Here is a 12,654-nt window from a genome sequence, read left to right on the forward strand (position 1 = left end):
CACGACATACTTGCAGTAACAAAAGCTATTATATGGGGTTTCCTAGTATCAAGTATTCCTGTATGAGTTGGCTTTGCTTCTGATTGAAAATATTTTTGCCCATCCTTTTCATCTCCCCTAGATTCTGGTTCCCTAACATAGAGTCTCTCGTAGGGGTAGAGAGATACCATTATGTTAGTGTCAGATAGACCTGGCTATTTAACAGCTTTGTAAACTTGGGCACATTACTTAACCTTTCTGTTTTTCCAGTCGTAAAAAACCGAAAGACTGATAGCGATTTTGAAGTTGTCGAAAGACTTTAATGTGTTTGAAAATACCTAAAAAAGCCTGACCCACAGCTGGTATTTCAATAATGTTAATTTCCTTGCTTCCCTAAGGTCCTTACGATTCATAGGTTCTCCGGACTCCTTGAAAGTTTTGTGTAGATGCGTGAGGTGTATTTTTCTTGGAAATAAAGTCCACAGTTGAACAGATTATCTTGGGGTCCAGCGATTTCCCCGAAAATAAATTGTAGATTCTCCTTCCTGCAATGCTAAGGAGTGAACGTCTTTTGCAGGAGACTGGATTCTTTCAGTGAGCGTTTTGCTCTCTGGTACTCTTTCTGTAGTCTGCTAACAGAGGAGGATGACCAAGCCCCTCGCGGGGGGCGGGGGCGAGTCACTCCCTGACAGGGCCCCCAAGAAGTTTCCCTGAGGGCGGTGTGACTCCCCAGGGGTCGGGTTACCTCCCAGATGGGGGTGGGGTATCACTTGCAGCTGGGAGGCAGGTTCATTTTAAGGTCTCGCGGGCTTTGGAGGCCCCTCCCTCACTGAGAAACCGGCTTTTGTCGTTTTTCTGAAGCCAAAGCTAGTCTTTCCAGGTGTTAGTCAAAAACCTCGTGGTGCGACCCTGGTCGTCCCCAACCCCCTAGGCCTTAATCCCGGGGCGGTGGGGGCGGGGAGGCCGTGAGCACAGCTTCCGCTCCTCCAATCCGCCAGAGGGCGCCGCGGCCGGCCTCTCCCTTCCCGGGGTGCTTCGCGCCAGGCCCCTTCCGCGTGGGTGAGTGAATGTGAGAGTCAGCGCTCGCGCCGCGCGCGCCGTCCGCCTCCGCTGTTCGGCGCTCTGCTTTCGGCGGTGAGGGGCGGGCGCGCGCGTAAAAGCATAGAGACGGGCGTTGAGCTCTTGGGCTAGAGCGTCGCCGAGTCGGAGCCGGAGCCTGAGCCGCGCGCTGTGTCTCCGCTGCGTCCGCCGAGGCCCCCGAGTGTCAGGGACAAAAGCCGCCGTCTGCTCCCGCAGCCGGGGCTCATCTGCCACCGCCGCCGCGCTGAAGAGAGTTCGCCGCCGTCGCCGCCCGCGAGGATCTGAGAGCCATGTCGGCCAGCAGCCTCTTGGAGCAGGTACAGGCCCGGCCCGCATGCCTCGGCCATTGTGTGAGGCGAGAAGGAGCCCGACTAGGCCCGGGCCAGCCGCCCCCGGGCAGGCCGAGCCGAGGCGGCGCCTCTCGCGGGCCGGGTTTCGGGCCTCTCAGGCCGGCCGCGCCCGGCGCCTCGCCCTTAGTCTGCTCTTCCCGCTTCTCCTCGGGCCTTGGAGCCCACGGGCCGGGCCGCGCCGCGTTCCCTTCTCTAAGCGGGCCTCGTTTTCCTTCCTTGTTTCCTTCCCCTTCCTTAAAGCCCTGGGTTCCTCGCGTTGCAGCTGGCGCGTCTGCCGCGTTTTCTTCCCTGCCCCGCGGGCCTGGCGCTCTCCCCCGCCTCCCATTTTCAGCCTCTTCCTCACTACCATTCCTGACGCCTCCCCTCGGGCCTGCTCCTTTATTCTCCCTTCGGGCCCTGCCTTAATTTGTTCTTCCTTTTCCATTTCTCCTTTGGACAACTTGCTGCTCGGCGACGTTTCCTTCCCCTGCAGAGACCAAAAGGTCAAGGAAACAAAGGTAAGCCCCGCTCCGCCGGTGGCCCTGGGCCGGGAGGGGGACGCGGGGCGGTGGGGGCGGGGTCTCCGGGAAGCGCCCCGGGCGGAGGACCTTTCGGAAGCCGCTTAGTTCGCAGGTGCCGCACACTTAAGTATTTGACCCTTTCGGTGTGTTCTTGCAGCTGGCGAACAGCTTTTTCGCTAACAAGGAGTAATTCATTAAGGGTGGGGGTGGATTGGGTTTTGAAACGCTCCAGGTCCTTAGTTTCCTGTAGGTCTTAAAAGGCCTTTGTTTTTCATCCTCGTGGATCACTCTCTGGAAGTACTCTCATGTGATGGGGGAGGGGAAGCGGGAGGGAATGGAAATCCAGAGGAGCCAATAAAATGACCTTTTTAGATCAACTTGCTCTGGGTGGAGGGGGACATTTTCACTGGCGACTATCGCTTCAGCATTCACTCTCATCTCTTACCCTTTTGAAGTTCAATCTTACATGCTTTGTTAACTAGTAAGGTTTTTCTCTAGTTAGCATATATGGACTAATTTGAGAGGAAATTTATAGGATTCGGACACTCCTAATTGAGTTTTTTTTTTCTTTAGTACAAAATGGATCTGTACATCAAAAGGACGGATTAAACGATGATGATTTTGAACCTTACTTGAGTCCACAGGCAAGGCCCGTGAGTAGTTAACTATTTACATATCTGATCGAAGGGTGTATGTAGTATATTCTTTTTCTGCCTTCTACCAATACATCCCATTTTCTGAGGATTGACTTTCTTTTTTCTTTTTCGAGACTGAGTCTCGCTCTGTCGCCCACGCTAGGGTGTAGTGGCGCAATCTTGGCTCACTCCAACCTCCGCCTCTCGGGTTCAAGCGATTCTCCTGTCTCAGCCTCCTGAGTAGCTGGGGTTACAGGTGTGCACCACCGCTCCCAGCTAGTTTTCCTATTTTTTTTTTTTTTTTAGTAGAGACGGGGTTTCATGTTGGTCTTGAACTCCTGACCTCAGGTGATCCACCTGCCTGGCCTCCCAAACTGCTGGGATTACAGGCGTGAGCCACCACGCCTAGCCGAGGATTCACTTTCTTAATACCTGTATTTTTTCTCTGCCCTCTATCAGGAAATCTCATGCTCTGAGGGTTCACCTCCTTTATACCTATTAATGTGTTACAGAACAGTTACTGAAAATGTCCGAGGCTGTTGAGATTCCCATCTCTGTAATGTCAGCAAACATACTGTATTGAGAACGTAATACTGATTACTGGCAGTAACATATGCATGAATAATTATCTTCCTCCTTACCAAGAATGTAGTAGCAGTGCAGAATTTAGGAATTCTTGCAAGTGTTAAATATTCTGAATTTTCACCCCAGAAAACTTTGGATTAGTGTGATAGGGAAAGTTCTAATATAAAATCACCTGGAGGCGGGAAGATCTCTTGAGCCCAGAAGTTTGAAGCTGCAGCGAGCTATCTACGATCATACCTGTGAAAAGCCACTGCACTCCAGCCTGGGTGACAGAACAAGACCTGTTCTCTAAAAAATAGTCACCTGAACTTCATTCAGTGCTGGAGGACTGGATCTCTTTCTTTTCTCTAGTTTATGGGTTCTTAGATTATCAGAACTATTTTGGAGTTAGGAAAATTTTTTTTGAGACGTAGTGTTACTCTTGTCACCCAGGCTGGAGTGCAGTACCTCAGCCTACCAGGTGATCTTGCCCGCCTCCCAAGTAGCTGGGACCACCATGCCCGGCTAATTTTTTGTGTTTTTTGTAGAGATGGGGGTTTCACTATGTTGCCCAATCTGGTCTTGAATTCCTAAGCTCAAGAGGTCCGCCCTCCTCGACCTCTCAGAAGTGTTGGGATTACAGGTGTACGCCACCATGCTCGGCTGAGTCAGGAAATTTTTGAGTTGAGCTTCATCTACATCTGTGGAGACTAACTTTTTCACTGAAGGGGGAGGTATAGGATTTATAAAATGGAGTGAAAGTTAAAATACTGTTTAGCACAAACGAAGATCAGTAATGTTGGAGGTTTTTGCGGTGTAATCTTTTAGTGTAAAGTTGTATGTAGATTCAAATACTAATATGACCTGCGCATGTAGAAACTTGTTTGATTCAGCAGTTCTTTTGTGTTATTATCTCTGATCCCAAAGACATAGTTACATAGTTGTAACTAATATAACTCCCCAGATTAATAGGCCAAAAGGAAAATTGGCAATATGTCTTCCAAAATGCCCTAAAAGGTCAAGAAGTTTATAAGTTCTGAAGATATGCTGTATGAAATACAGTTAGTAGTCCTGAATAATTGCATGCGCATATATGGATCTGATTATCACATAAAACTTGTAGAATCCCTGTGTAAAATTTTTTTTTTTTTTTTTTTTGAGACGGAGTCTCGCTCTGCTGCCCAGGCTGGAGTGCAGTGGCCGGATCTCAGCTCACTGCAAGCTCCGCCTCCCGGGTTCACGCCATTCTCCTGTCTCAGCCTCCCGAGTAGTTGGGACTACAGGCGCCCGCCACCGCGCCCGGCTAGTTTTTTGTATTTTTAGTAGAGACGGGGTTTCACCGTGTTAGCCAGGATGGTCTCGATCTCCTGACCTCGTGATCCGCCCGTCTCGGCCTCCCAAAGTGCTGGGATTACAGGCTTGAGCCACCGCACCCGGCCAAAATTTTTAACATTAAAAGTATAGAAACCACTTGAGCAAGTGATTGGAAAAAAGTTTTCACAAAACACAACCAGTTAATCAGGAAAAGTAGGGAAGGAAGTAGAGGAATGAACTATTAATAGGTTCCTGCTATTGAAGTAGTTTGCTTACATAATCATTATAACAGGGAGAGTGGGAGCATTTAGAAACATAATTCTAGGTAGTTCTTGTAAAACATTGTGTAATTCAGATTTTTGAGCTTGAGCATGTGGGAGCCTGCCAGTTCAGGTGTAGACATTCAACTGTATGTTGGCATAACCTATGATATTAAGTGCATTTGATTTTTCTTTCTCAGGTAAGCCAAAGCTTAAATGTCTTTGTTTTAAAAAATTTGAGTAATAATATAAATCTTAGGTGAGTAGATGAGGAAGGGTAACCTGAGAATCTAGTTTATTGTCTAGAGTAAGTCATCTACTTTTTTGCCAACTTTTCATTACCCTATTTTGGAATAATACTTCAAGTTTAATCCATTGATTATAGGCCAAATTTCTTACACACATGGATTTGGGTCTGTTAAAAATATTTTTTTTTTTTTTTGAGGCGGAGTCTTGCTCTGTCGCCCAGGCTGGAGTGGCACGATCTCAGCTCATTGCAAGCTCCGCCTCCTGGGTTCACGCCATTCTCCTGCCTCAACCTCCTGAGTAGCTGGGACTACAGGCACACGTCACCATGCCCGGCTAATTTTTTGTATTTTTAGTAGAGACGGGGTTTCACCATGTTAGCCAGGATGGTCTTGATCTCCTGACCTCATCATCCGCCTGCCTTGGCCTCTCAAAGTGCTGGGATTACAGGTGTGAGCCACCACGCCTGACCTAAAATTTTTAACCTTACCTTTGTGAGAACTTTTAAATGTGAAAAGGGTATGTGTGAAAAGACTTCACTTTTGTTTTTATGTATTTATGTATGTATGTATGTATGTATGTTTGTATTTATTTATTTTTTGAGACGGAGTCTTGCTCTGTCGCCCAGGCTGCAGTGCAGTGGTACATTCTGGCTCACTGCAACCTCCATCTCCTGGGTTCAAGCAATTCTCCCACCTTAGCCTCCCGAGTAGCTGGGATTACAGGCGGGTGCTGCCATGCCCGGCTAATTTTTGTATTTTTAGTAGAGACGCAGTTTCATCATGTTGGCCAGGCTGGTCTCCAACTCCTGGCCTCAAGTGATTTGCCCACCTCAGCCTCCCAGAGTGCTGGAATTAGAGGCGTAAGCCACCGTACCCGGCCTGTTTTTATTTATTTGTTTTTTAGACAGTCTGGCTCTGTTGCCCAGGCTGGAGTGCAGTGGTGCCATCTGGGCTCACTGCAACCTCTGCCTCCTGGATTCAAGAGATTCTACTGCCTCAGCCTCCTGAGTAGCTGGGACTATAAGTGTGTGCCACCATGCCTGGCTAATTTTTTGTATTTTTAGTAGAGACTGGGTTTTGTCATGATGGCCAGGCTGGTCTCGAACTGACCTCAAGTCATCCACCCCTCTCTGTCTCCCAAAGTTCTGGGATTACAGGCGGGAGCCACTGCACCCAGCCATTTTTCTCATTTTACATCCTCCGGAAACCACTGTGCATTTCCTTTTCAGGTTATAACTAAGTAGTGGAATCTGTTGATATTCCCAGATAGTTTGCCAAGAGGCTAGCACTATAAACTGGTAGTGAATCTTGCTTTTGGGTTTATGATTGAGAAATGACTACAGACATTTGGGCTAGAACTTGACATTTCCATTTCTTTTTGTTACTATTTTATTATTACCTGGTTCGCGTAGGTAGTTGCTAAAAGGATTACCTCAATATTCAGGACTTAGTTTGTGAAATGCTAAGTTTTCTCTTAGTTGTAGTGCTAAAGCTAAGGCCCATATTCACTGTATCAGCTTAACTTTAAATGTTTAAATGTTTCAATTACTACACCAAAATTTCTTATGATATAAAAAATGCCCTTGTGTTTATAGGAAATCATCTGATGTGCTGCACACACTTTTTTTTTTTGAGATGGAGTTTCATCCTTGTTGCCCACAGGCTGGAGTGCAGTGGTGCAATCTCAGCTCACTGCAACCTCTGCCTCCCGGGTTCAAGTGATTCTCCTGCCTCAGGCCTCCCAAGTAGACAGGGTTTTGTCACGTTGGCCAGGTTGGTCTCGAACTCCTGACCTCAGGTGATCTGCCCGCCTCCACCTCCCAAAGTGTAGGGATTACAGGTGTGAGCCACCATGCCCAGCCCGCACACTCCTTTTTATAGTATATTTGAATTGTGTAGCTAGGTAGGGGGAGGAAAGAGCCTGATAATAATTCTTTGTGTTTTGATTTGCCTTTTTTTTTTCTTCCACAGAATAATGCATATACTGCCATGTCAGATTCCTACTTACCCAGTTACTACAGTCCCTCCATTGGCTTCTCCTACTCTTTGGGTGAAGCTGCTTGGTCTACTGGGGGTGACACAGCCATGCCCTACTTAACTTCTTATGGACAACTGAGCAACGGAGAGCCCCACTTCCTACCAGATGCAATGTTTGGGCAACCAGGAGCCCTAGGTAGCACTCCATTTCTTGGTCAACATGGTTTTAATTTCTTTCCCAGTGGGATTGACTTCTCAGCATGGGGAAATAACAGTTCTCAGGGACAGTCTACTCAGAGCTCTGGATATAGTAGCAATTATGCTTATGCACCTAGCTCCTTAGGTGGAGCCATGATTGATGGACAGTCAGCTTTTGCCAATGAGACCCTCAATAAGGCTCCTGGCATGAATACTATAGACCAAGGGATGGCAGCACTGAAGTTGGGTAGCACAGAAGTTGCAAGCAATGTTCCAAAAGTTGTAGGTTCTGCTGTTGGTAGTGGGTCCATTACTAGTAACATCGTGGCTTCCAATAGTTTGCCTCCAGCTACCATTGCTCCTCCAAAACCAGCATCTTGGGCTGATATTGCTAGCAAGCCTGCAAAACAGCAACCTAAACTGAAGACGAAGAATGGCATTGCAGGGTCAAGTCTTCCGCCACCCCCGATAAAGCATAACATGGATATTGGAACTTGGGATAACAAGGGTCCCGTTGCAAAAGCCCCCTCACAGGCTTTGGTTCAGAATATAGGTCAGCCAACCCAGGGGTCTCCTCAGCCTGTAGGTCAGCAGGCTAACAATAGCCCACCAGTGGCTCAGGCATCAGTAGGGCAACAGACACAGCCATTGCCTCCACCTCCACCACAGCCTGCCCAGCTTTCAGTCCAGCAACAGGCAGCTCAGCCAACCCGCTGGGTAGCACCTCGGAACCGTGGCAGTGGGTTCGGTCATAATGGGGTGGATGGTAATGGAGTAGGACAGTCTCAGGCTGGTTCTGGATCTACTCCTTCAGAACCCCACCCAGTGTTGGAGAAGCTTCGGTCCATTAATAACTATAACCCCAAAGATTTTGACTGGAATCTGAAACATGGCCGGGTTTTCATCATTAAGAGCTACTCTGAGGACGATATTCACCGTTCCATTAAGTATAATATTTGGTGCAGCACAGAGCATGGTAACAAGAGACTGGATGCTGCTTATCGTTCCATGAACGGGAAAGGCCCCGTTTACTTACTTTTCAGTGTCAACGGCAGTGGACACTTCTGTGGCGTTGCAGAAATGAAATCTGCTGTGGACTACAACACATGTGCAGGTGTGTGGTCCCAGGACAAATGGAAGGGTCGTTTTGATGTCAGGTGGATTTTTGTGAAGGACGTTCCCAATAGCCAACTGCGACACATTCGCCTAGAGAACAACGAGAACAAACCAGTGACCAACTCTAGGGACACTCAGGAAGTGCCTCTGGAAAAAGCTAAGCAGGTGTTGAAAATTATAGCCAGCTACAAGCACACCACTTCCATTTTTGATGACTTCTCACACTATGAGAAACGCCAAGAGGAAGAAGAAAGTGTTAAAAAGGTAACTCACTTAACATTCTTAAGATTTTTAGGGAAGGAGGAATTAGAACAGAAGTATTATATATAGTGAACCATTTTTAAAAACTCTGTAAATGAACACAGTATCACTTAACAGTTCAAGACTTTATAGAAGTATAATTGGTTCTGATACTTGAACCCTAACGTGAAGGTATGTGAGAACATTAGTAGAGGACAGAAATATGAACTTTGAAAGGAAAGCAGAAACAGTACACAATGCAGAAAGAAGTGAATAATGAGTCAAAAGAGATGCAGAGGGGTAATGGAAGTGATAAAACCATAGAAATTAGAAGATTAAGGCTATAATATGGAAGAGAAAAATCGAAATTCCTCTGTTGGGTTAACTTGGCTTCGCTGGGGTTTTGTGGTTATTTTCAAGAGTCAATATATCGTCACCAACTCTTGAAATCACTTCTGTCTTCCCTGTGACAATTGGCGGTGTAAAAGAGTCACTTTCTGATTCCTCTGTAACAAGTGGGAATCTTGGGCAGAATGATGAGGAATGGATTCAAACTAGAGTTGAATTTGAAAGAGTTGGTAGCGTTTGTGAATATTGAGTGAATGTAAACTTTAGCATTATAAAAGGATGATAAAACTGGTTGGAGCAGATAGTCATGTATTATCTGGGATTTATACTTACATTTTTTTTTGATAGGGTCTCACTCTGTTGCCCAGGCTGGAGTGCAGTGGCATGATTTTGGCCCACTCCAGCCTCCACTTTCTGGGCTCAAGTGATCCTCCCATCTCAGCCTCATGAGTAGCTGGGATCACAGGCATGCACCACCATGCCCGGCTAGTTTTTCATATTTTTTGTAGAGCTGGGTTTTACCATGTTGCCCAGGCTGTTCTTGAACTCCTGAGCTCAAGTGATCTGCCCCTGCCTCTTCCCAAAGTGCTGGGATTACAGGTGTGAGCCACTGCAGCTGGCCTAAAATAGGTGAAAAGATTATGGGCAAGGAGAAATTTTTCTTTGAAGATATATATATTAATGGTTGAGAGAATCCTGAGCTGATGAATCTCAAATATAAAATAAAGTCTAACAAACATTGTTTTCCTTAAATTTGTTAAGAACTTGTAGGGATCTTATATGTGATCTAGGATCTGAGGCATTGTTAGGCGGCTCTATGAGAACTTACTCCTTTTAGCAGTGGAAGAATGGCTCGTCGGTACAATCTTCTTGGAGGTATATAGTTAAAGTAGGGTTAGTTGCTATTTTACCTTCCAATGTGTACAGATTAATAAGAAATGGAGTTATACTTGTCAGTGACTCCTCTCTTCCCCACAATTTAATAGTTGAACTATTAGTCCGGGCATAGTGGCTCACGCCTGTAATCCCAGCACTTTGGGAGGCTAAGGTGGGCAGATCACCTGAGGTCAAGACCAGCCTGACCAACATGGAGAAACCTCATCTCTATTAAAAGTACAGAATTAGCCAGGCATGGTGGCACATGCCTATAATCCCAGCTACTTGGGAGGCTGAGGTAGGAGAATCACTTGAACCCCAAAGGCAGAGGTTGCGGTGAGCCGAGATTGTGCTCTAGCCTGGGAAACAAGAGCTAAACTCCATCTCCCTACCGCCCCCCCAAAAAAACTACCATATTTTGGCCTGGTGTGGTGGCTCATGCTTGCAATCCCAACACTTTGGGAGGCCGAGGCAGGAGGATTGCTTGGGCCCAGGAGTTTAAGACTAGCCTGGGCAGTGTAGTAAGACCCCATCTCTAAAAAAAAAAAAAAAATTAGCTGGGCATGGTGGCACACACCTGTTCTAGCTACTCTGGAGGCTGAGGAAGGAGGATCACTTGAGCCCAGGAGTTTGAGGCTGTAGTGAGCCATGATTGCATCACTGCACTCCAGCCAGGGCAACAGAGCAAGACTCTGTCTCAAAAATAAATAAAATTTACAGTATTTTATAGAAAAAGTAGTTTATTGGTGCTTTTTGCTAGACATCTGAAGGGCTCTAAAGTGGTCATCAGGCTCCTGATTCTAGAGGGACAAGTAAGGAGGCCATGATCTTTTAGGCATAGCAGATTTATAAATGTGTGAGGGGCATCTAGGTGCTTCGTTTATCCACTTGAAATGTGTACTATCTTATTAGTCTTTCTAATAAAATTCTGTCCTACATCTTGTGATTAAAAGCAGGAAGGAAATGATGAATTTAATGCACAGCATAGTTGTTAAGATAGACTTGTATGTGTGGAGAAATTCGGGTTCATTTTCTTTTCAATTTTGCATTGCTGGGGTCAGATGAAGAAATATGGGTTTACACATGGAGTAGCAGGCTGGGCGTGGGTGGCTCTTGCCTGTAATCCCAGCACATTGGTAGGTAGAGGCGGGCAGATCACTTGAGGTCAGCAGTTTGAGGCCAGCATGGTGAAATCCCGTCTCTACTAAAAATGCTAAAAAAGGGCTGGGCGCGGTGGCTCACATCTGTAATCCCAGCACTTTGGGAGGCCGAGGTGGGCAGATCACGAGGTCAGGAGATCAAGACCACCCCGGCTAACACGGTGAAACCCCCATCTCTGCTGAAAATACAAAAAATTAGCCGGGCGTGGTGATGTGCTCCTGTAGTCCCAGCTACTTGGGAGGCTGAGGTGAGAAAATGGCGTGAACCCGGGAGGCGGAGCTTGCAGTGAGCTGAGATCGTGCCAGTGTACTCCAGCCTGGGTGACAGAGCGAGACTTTGTCTCAAAAAACCAAAAAAAATACTAAAAAAATAAAAAAAATAGCTGGGTGTGGTTTTGGGCACCTGTGATCCCAACTGCTTGGGAGTCTGAGGCAGGATAATTTCTTGAACCCGAGAGGCAGGGGTTGTGGTGAGGTGAGATCACGCCACTGCAATGCAGTCTGGGTGACAGAGGGAGACTGACTGAACCAGTCGCAAATTTGAGTTTTGTTAATTTAGCTTTTGGCCAGGCGCTGTGGCTCACGCCTGTAATCCCAGCACTTTGGGAGGCCGAGGTAGGCGGATCACCTGAGATCAGGAGTTCGAGACCAGCCTGGACAGCGTGGTGAAACCCCGTCTCTACTAAAAACACAAAAAAATTAGCTGGGCATGGTGGTGCATGCCTGTAATCCCAGCTACTTGGGAGGCTGAGGTAGGAGAATCGCTTGATCTGGGAGGCTGAGGTTGCAGTGAGCAGAGATCATGCCATTGCACTCCAGCCTGGGCAACAAGAGTGAAACTCCATCTCAAAAAAAAAAAAAATTCAGCTTTTAATCAAGTATGTATTTTGATTACGTTTGCTAGAGTGGTTCAGTTAATGATAATTGAACCTGATATGTAAGTGTAAGATTCCTATGTTGGAATTGGCCAGCCTTTTAATGTTTTCATAGAATGAATGCAATAATAAACAGAATTTAGGGTCTTTGGTAAGCTAACTAATGTTTTTTTTTTTTTTTTTTTGAGACGGAGTCTCACTCTGTTGCCCAGGCTGGAGTGCAGTGGCTTTGAACCATTAGCCGGGCGCGGTGGCTCATGCCTGTAATCCTAGCACTTTGAGAGGCTGAGGCGGGCGGATCATGAGGTCAGGAGATTGAGACCAGCCTGGTCAACGTGGTGAAACCCTGTGTCTACTAAAAATACAAAGATTAGCTGGGCGTAGTGGCGGGTGCCTGTAATCCCAGCTACTCGGGAGGCTGAGACAGGAGAATTGCTTGAACCAGGAAGGCACAGGTTGCAGTGAGCTGAGATTGAGCCACTGCACTCCAGCCTGGTGAAAGAGCAAAACTCCGTCTCAAATCAAAAAAAAAAACCCATTCCATAAAGACTCTTGATAAGCGAGTATCCTAGTTCTCAGCTGGTGAACAAACCACCAAATAAAGGCTTCAGTTATACTTGTGTCAGGTTACTTTTTAGTTTACTCTCTTGTAAGAACTGCTGGGATTGGCTAGGCGTGGTGGCTCACGCCTGTCATCCCAGCACTTTGAGCAGTAGGATGGATCTAAGGTCAGGAGATTGAGACCATCCTGGCTAACATGGTGAAACCTAGATCTCTGAAAATACAAAAATTAGCGAGGCGTGGTGGCGAAGCGTCTGTAGTCCCAGCTACTTGGTGGCTGAGGCAGGAGAATGAACCGGTAGGTGGGAGCTCAGTGAGCTGAAGTTGTGCCACTGCACTCCAGCCTGGGTGACAGAGCAAGACTCTGTCTCGA

General features: G+C 46.9%; 1 protein-coding gene across 1 annotated transcript in view; it reads left to right on the forward strand.

Moving 5' to 3' along the window:
* The first annotated feature begins 278 nt into the window (after positions 1 to 278).
* Positions 279 to 12,654, forward strand: part of YTHDF2 (YTH N6-methyladenosine RNA binding protein 2) — a 37,185-nt gene continuing 24,809 nt past the window's right edge. The window contains exons 1-4 of the mRNA XM_031666204.1: positions 279 to 1,376; positions 1,882 to 1,906; positions 2,483 to 2,562; positions 6,902 to 8,485. Of these exons, the coding sequence (XP_031522064.1) occupies positions 1,350 to 1,376; positions 1,882 to 1,906; positions 2,483 to 2,562; positions 6,902 to 8,485 (1,716 nt within the window). The 5' untranslated portion in view covers positions 279 to 1,349. The remainder of the gene's footprint in view (positions 1,377 to 1,881; positions 1,907 to 2,482; positions 2,563 to 6,901; positions 8,486 to 12,654) is intronic.

This window comes from Papio anubis, chromosome 1, assembly GCF_008728515.1.
Source record: "Papio anubis isolate 15944 chromosome 1, Panubis1.0, whole genome shotgun sequence".
NCBI classification, from domain to species: Eukaryota; Metazoa; Chordata; class Mammalia; order Primates; family Cercopithecidae; genus Papio; species Papio anubis.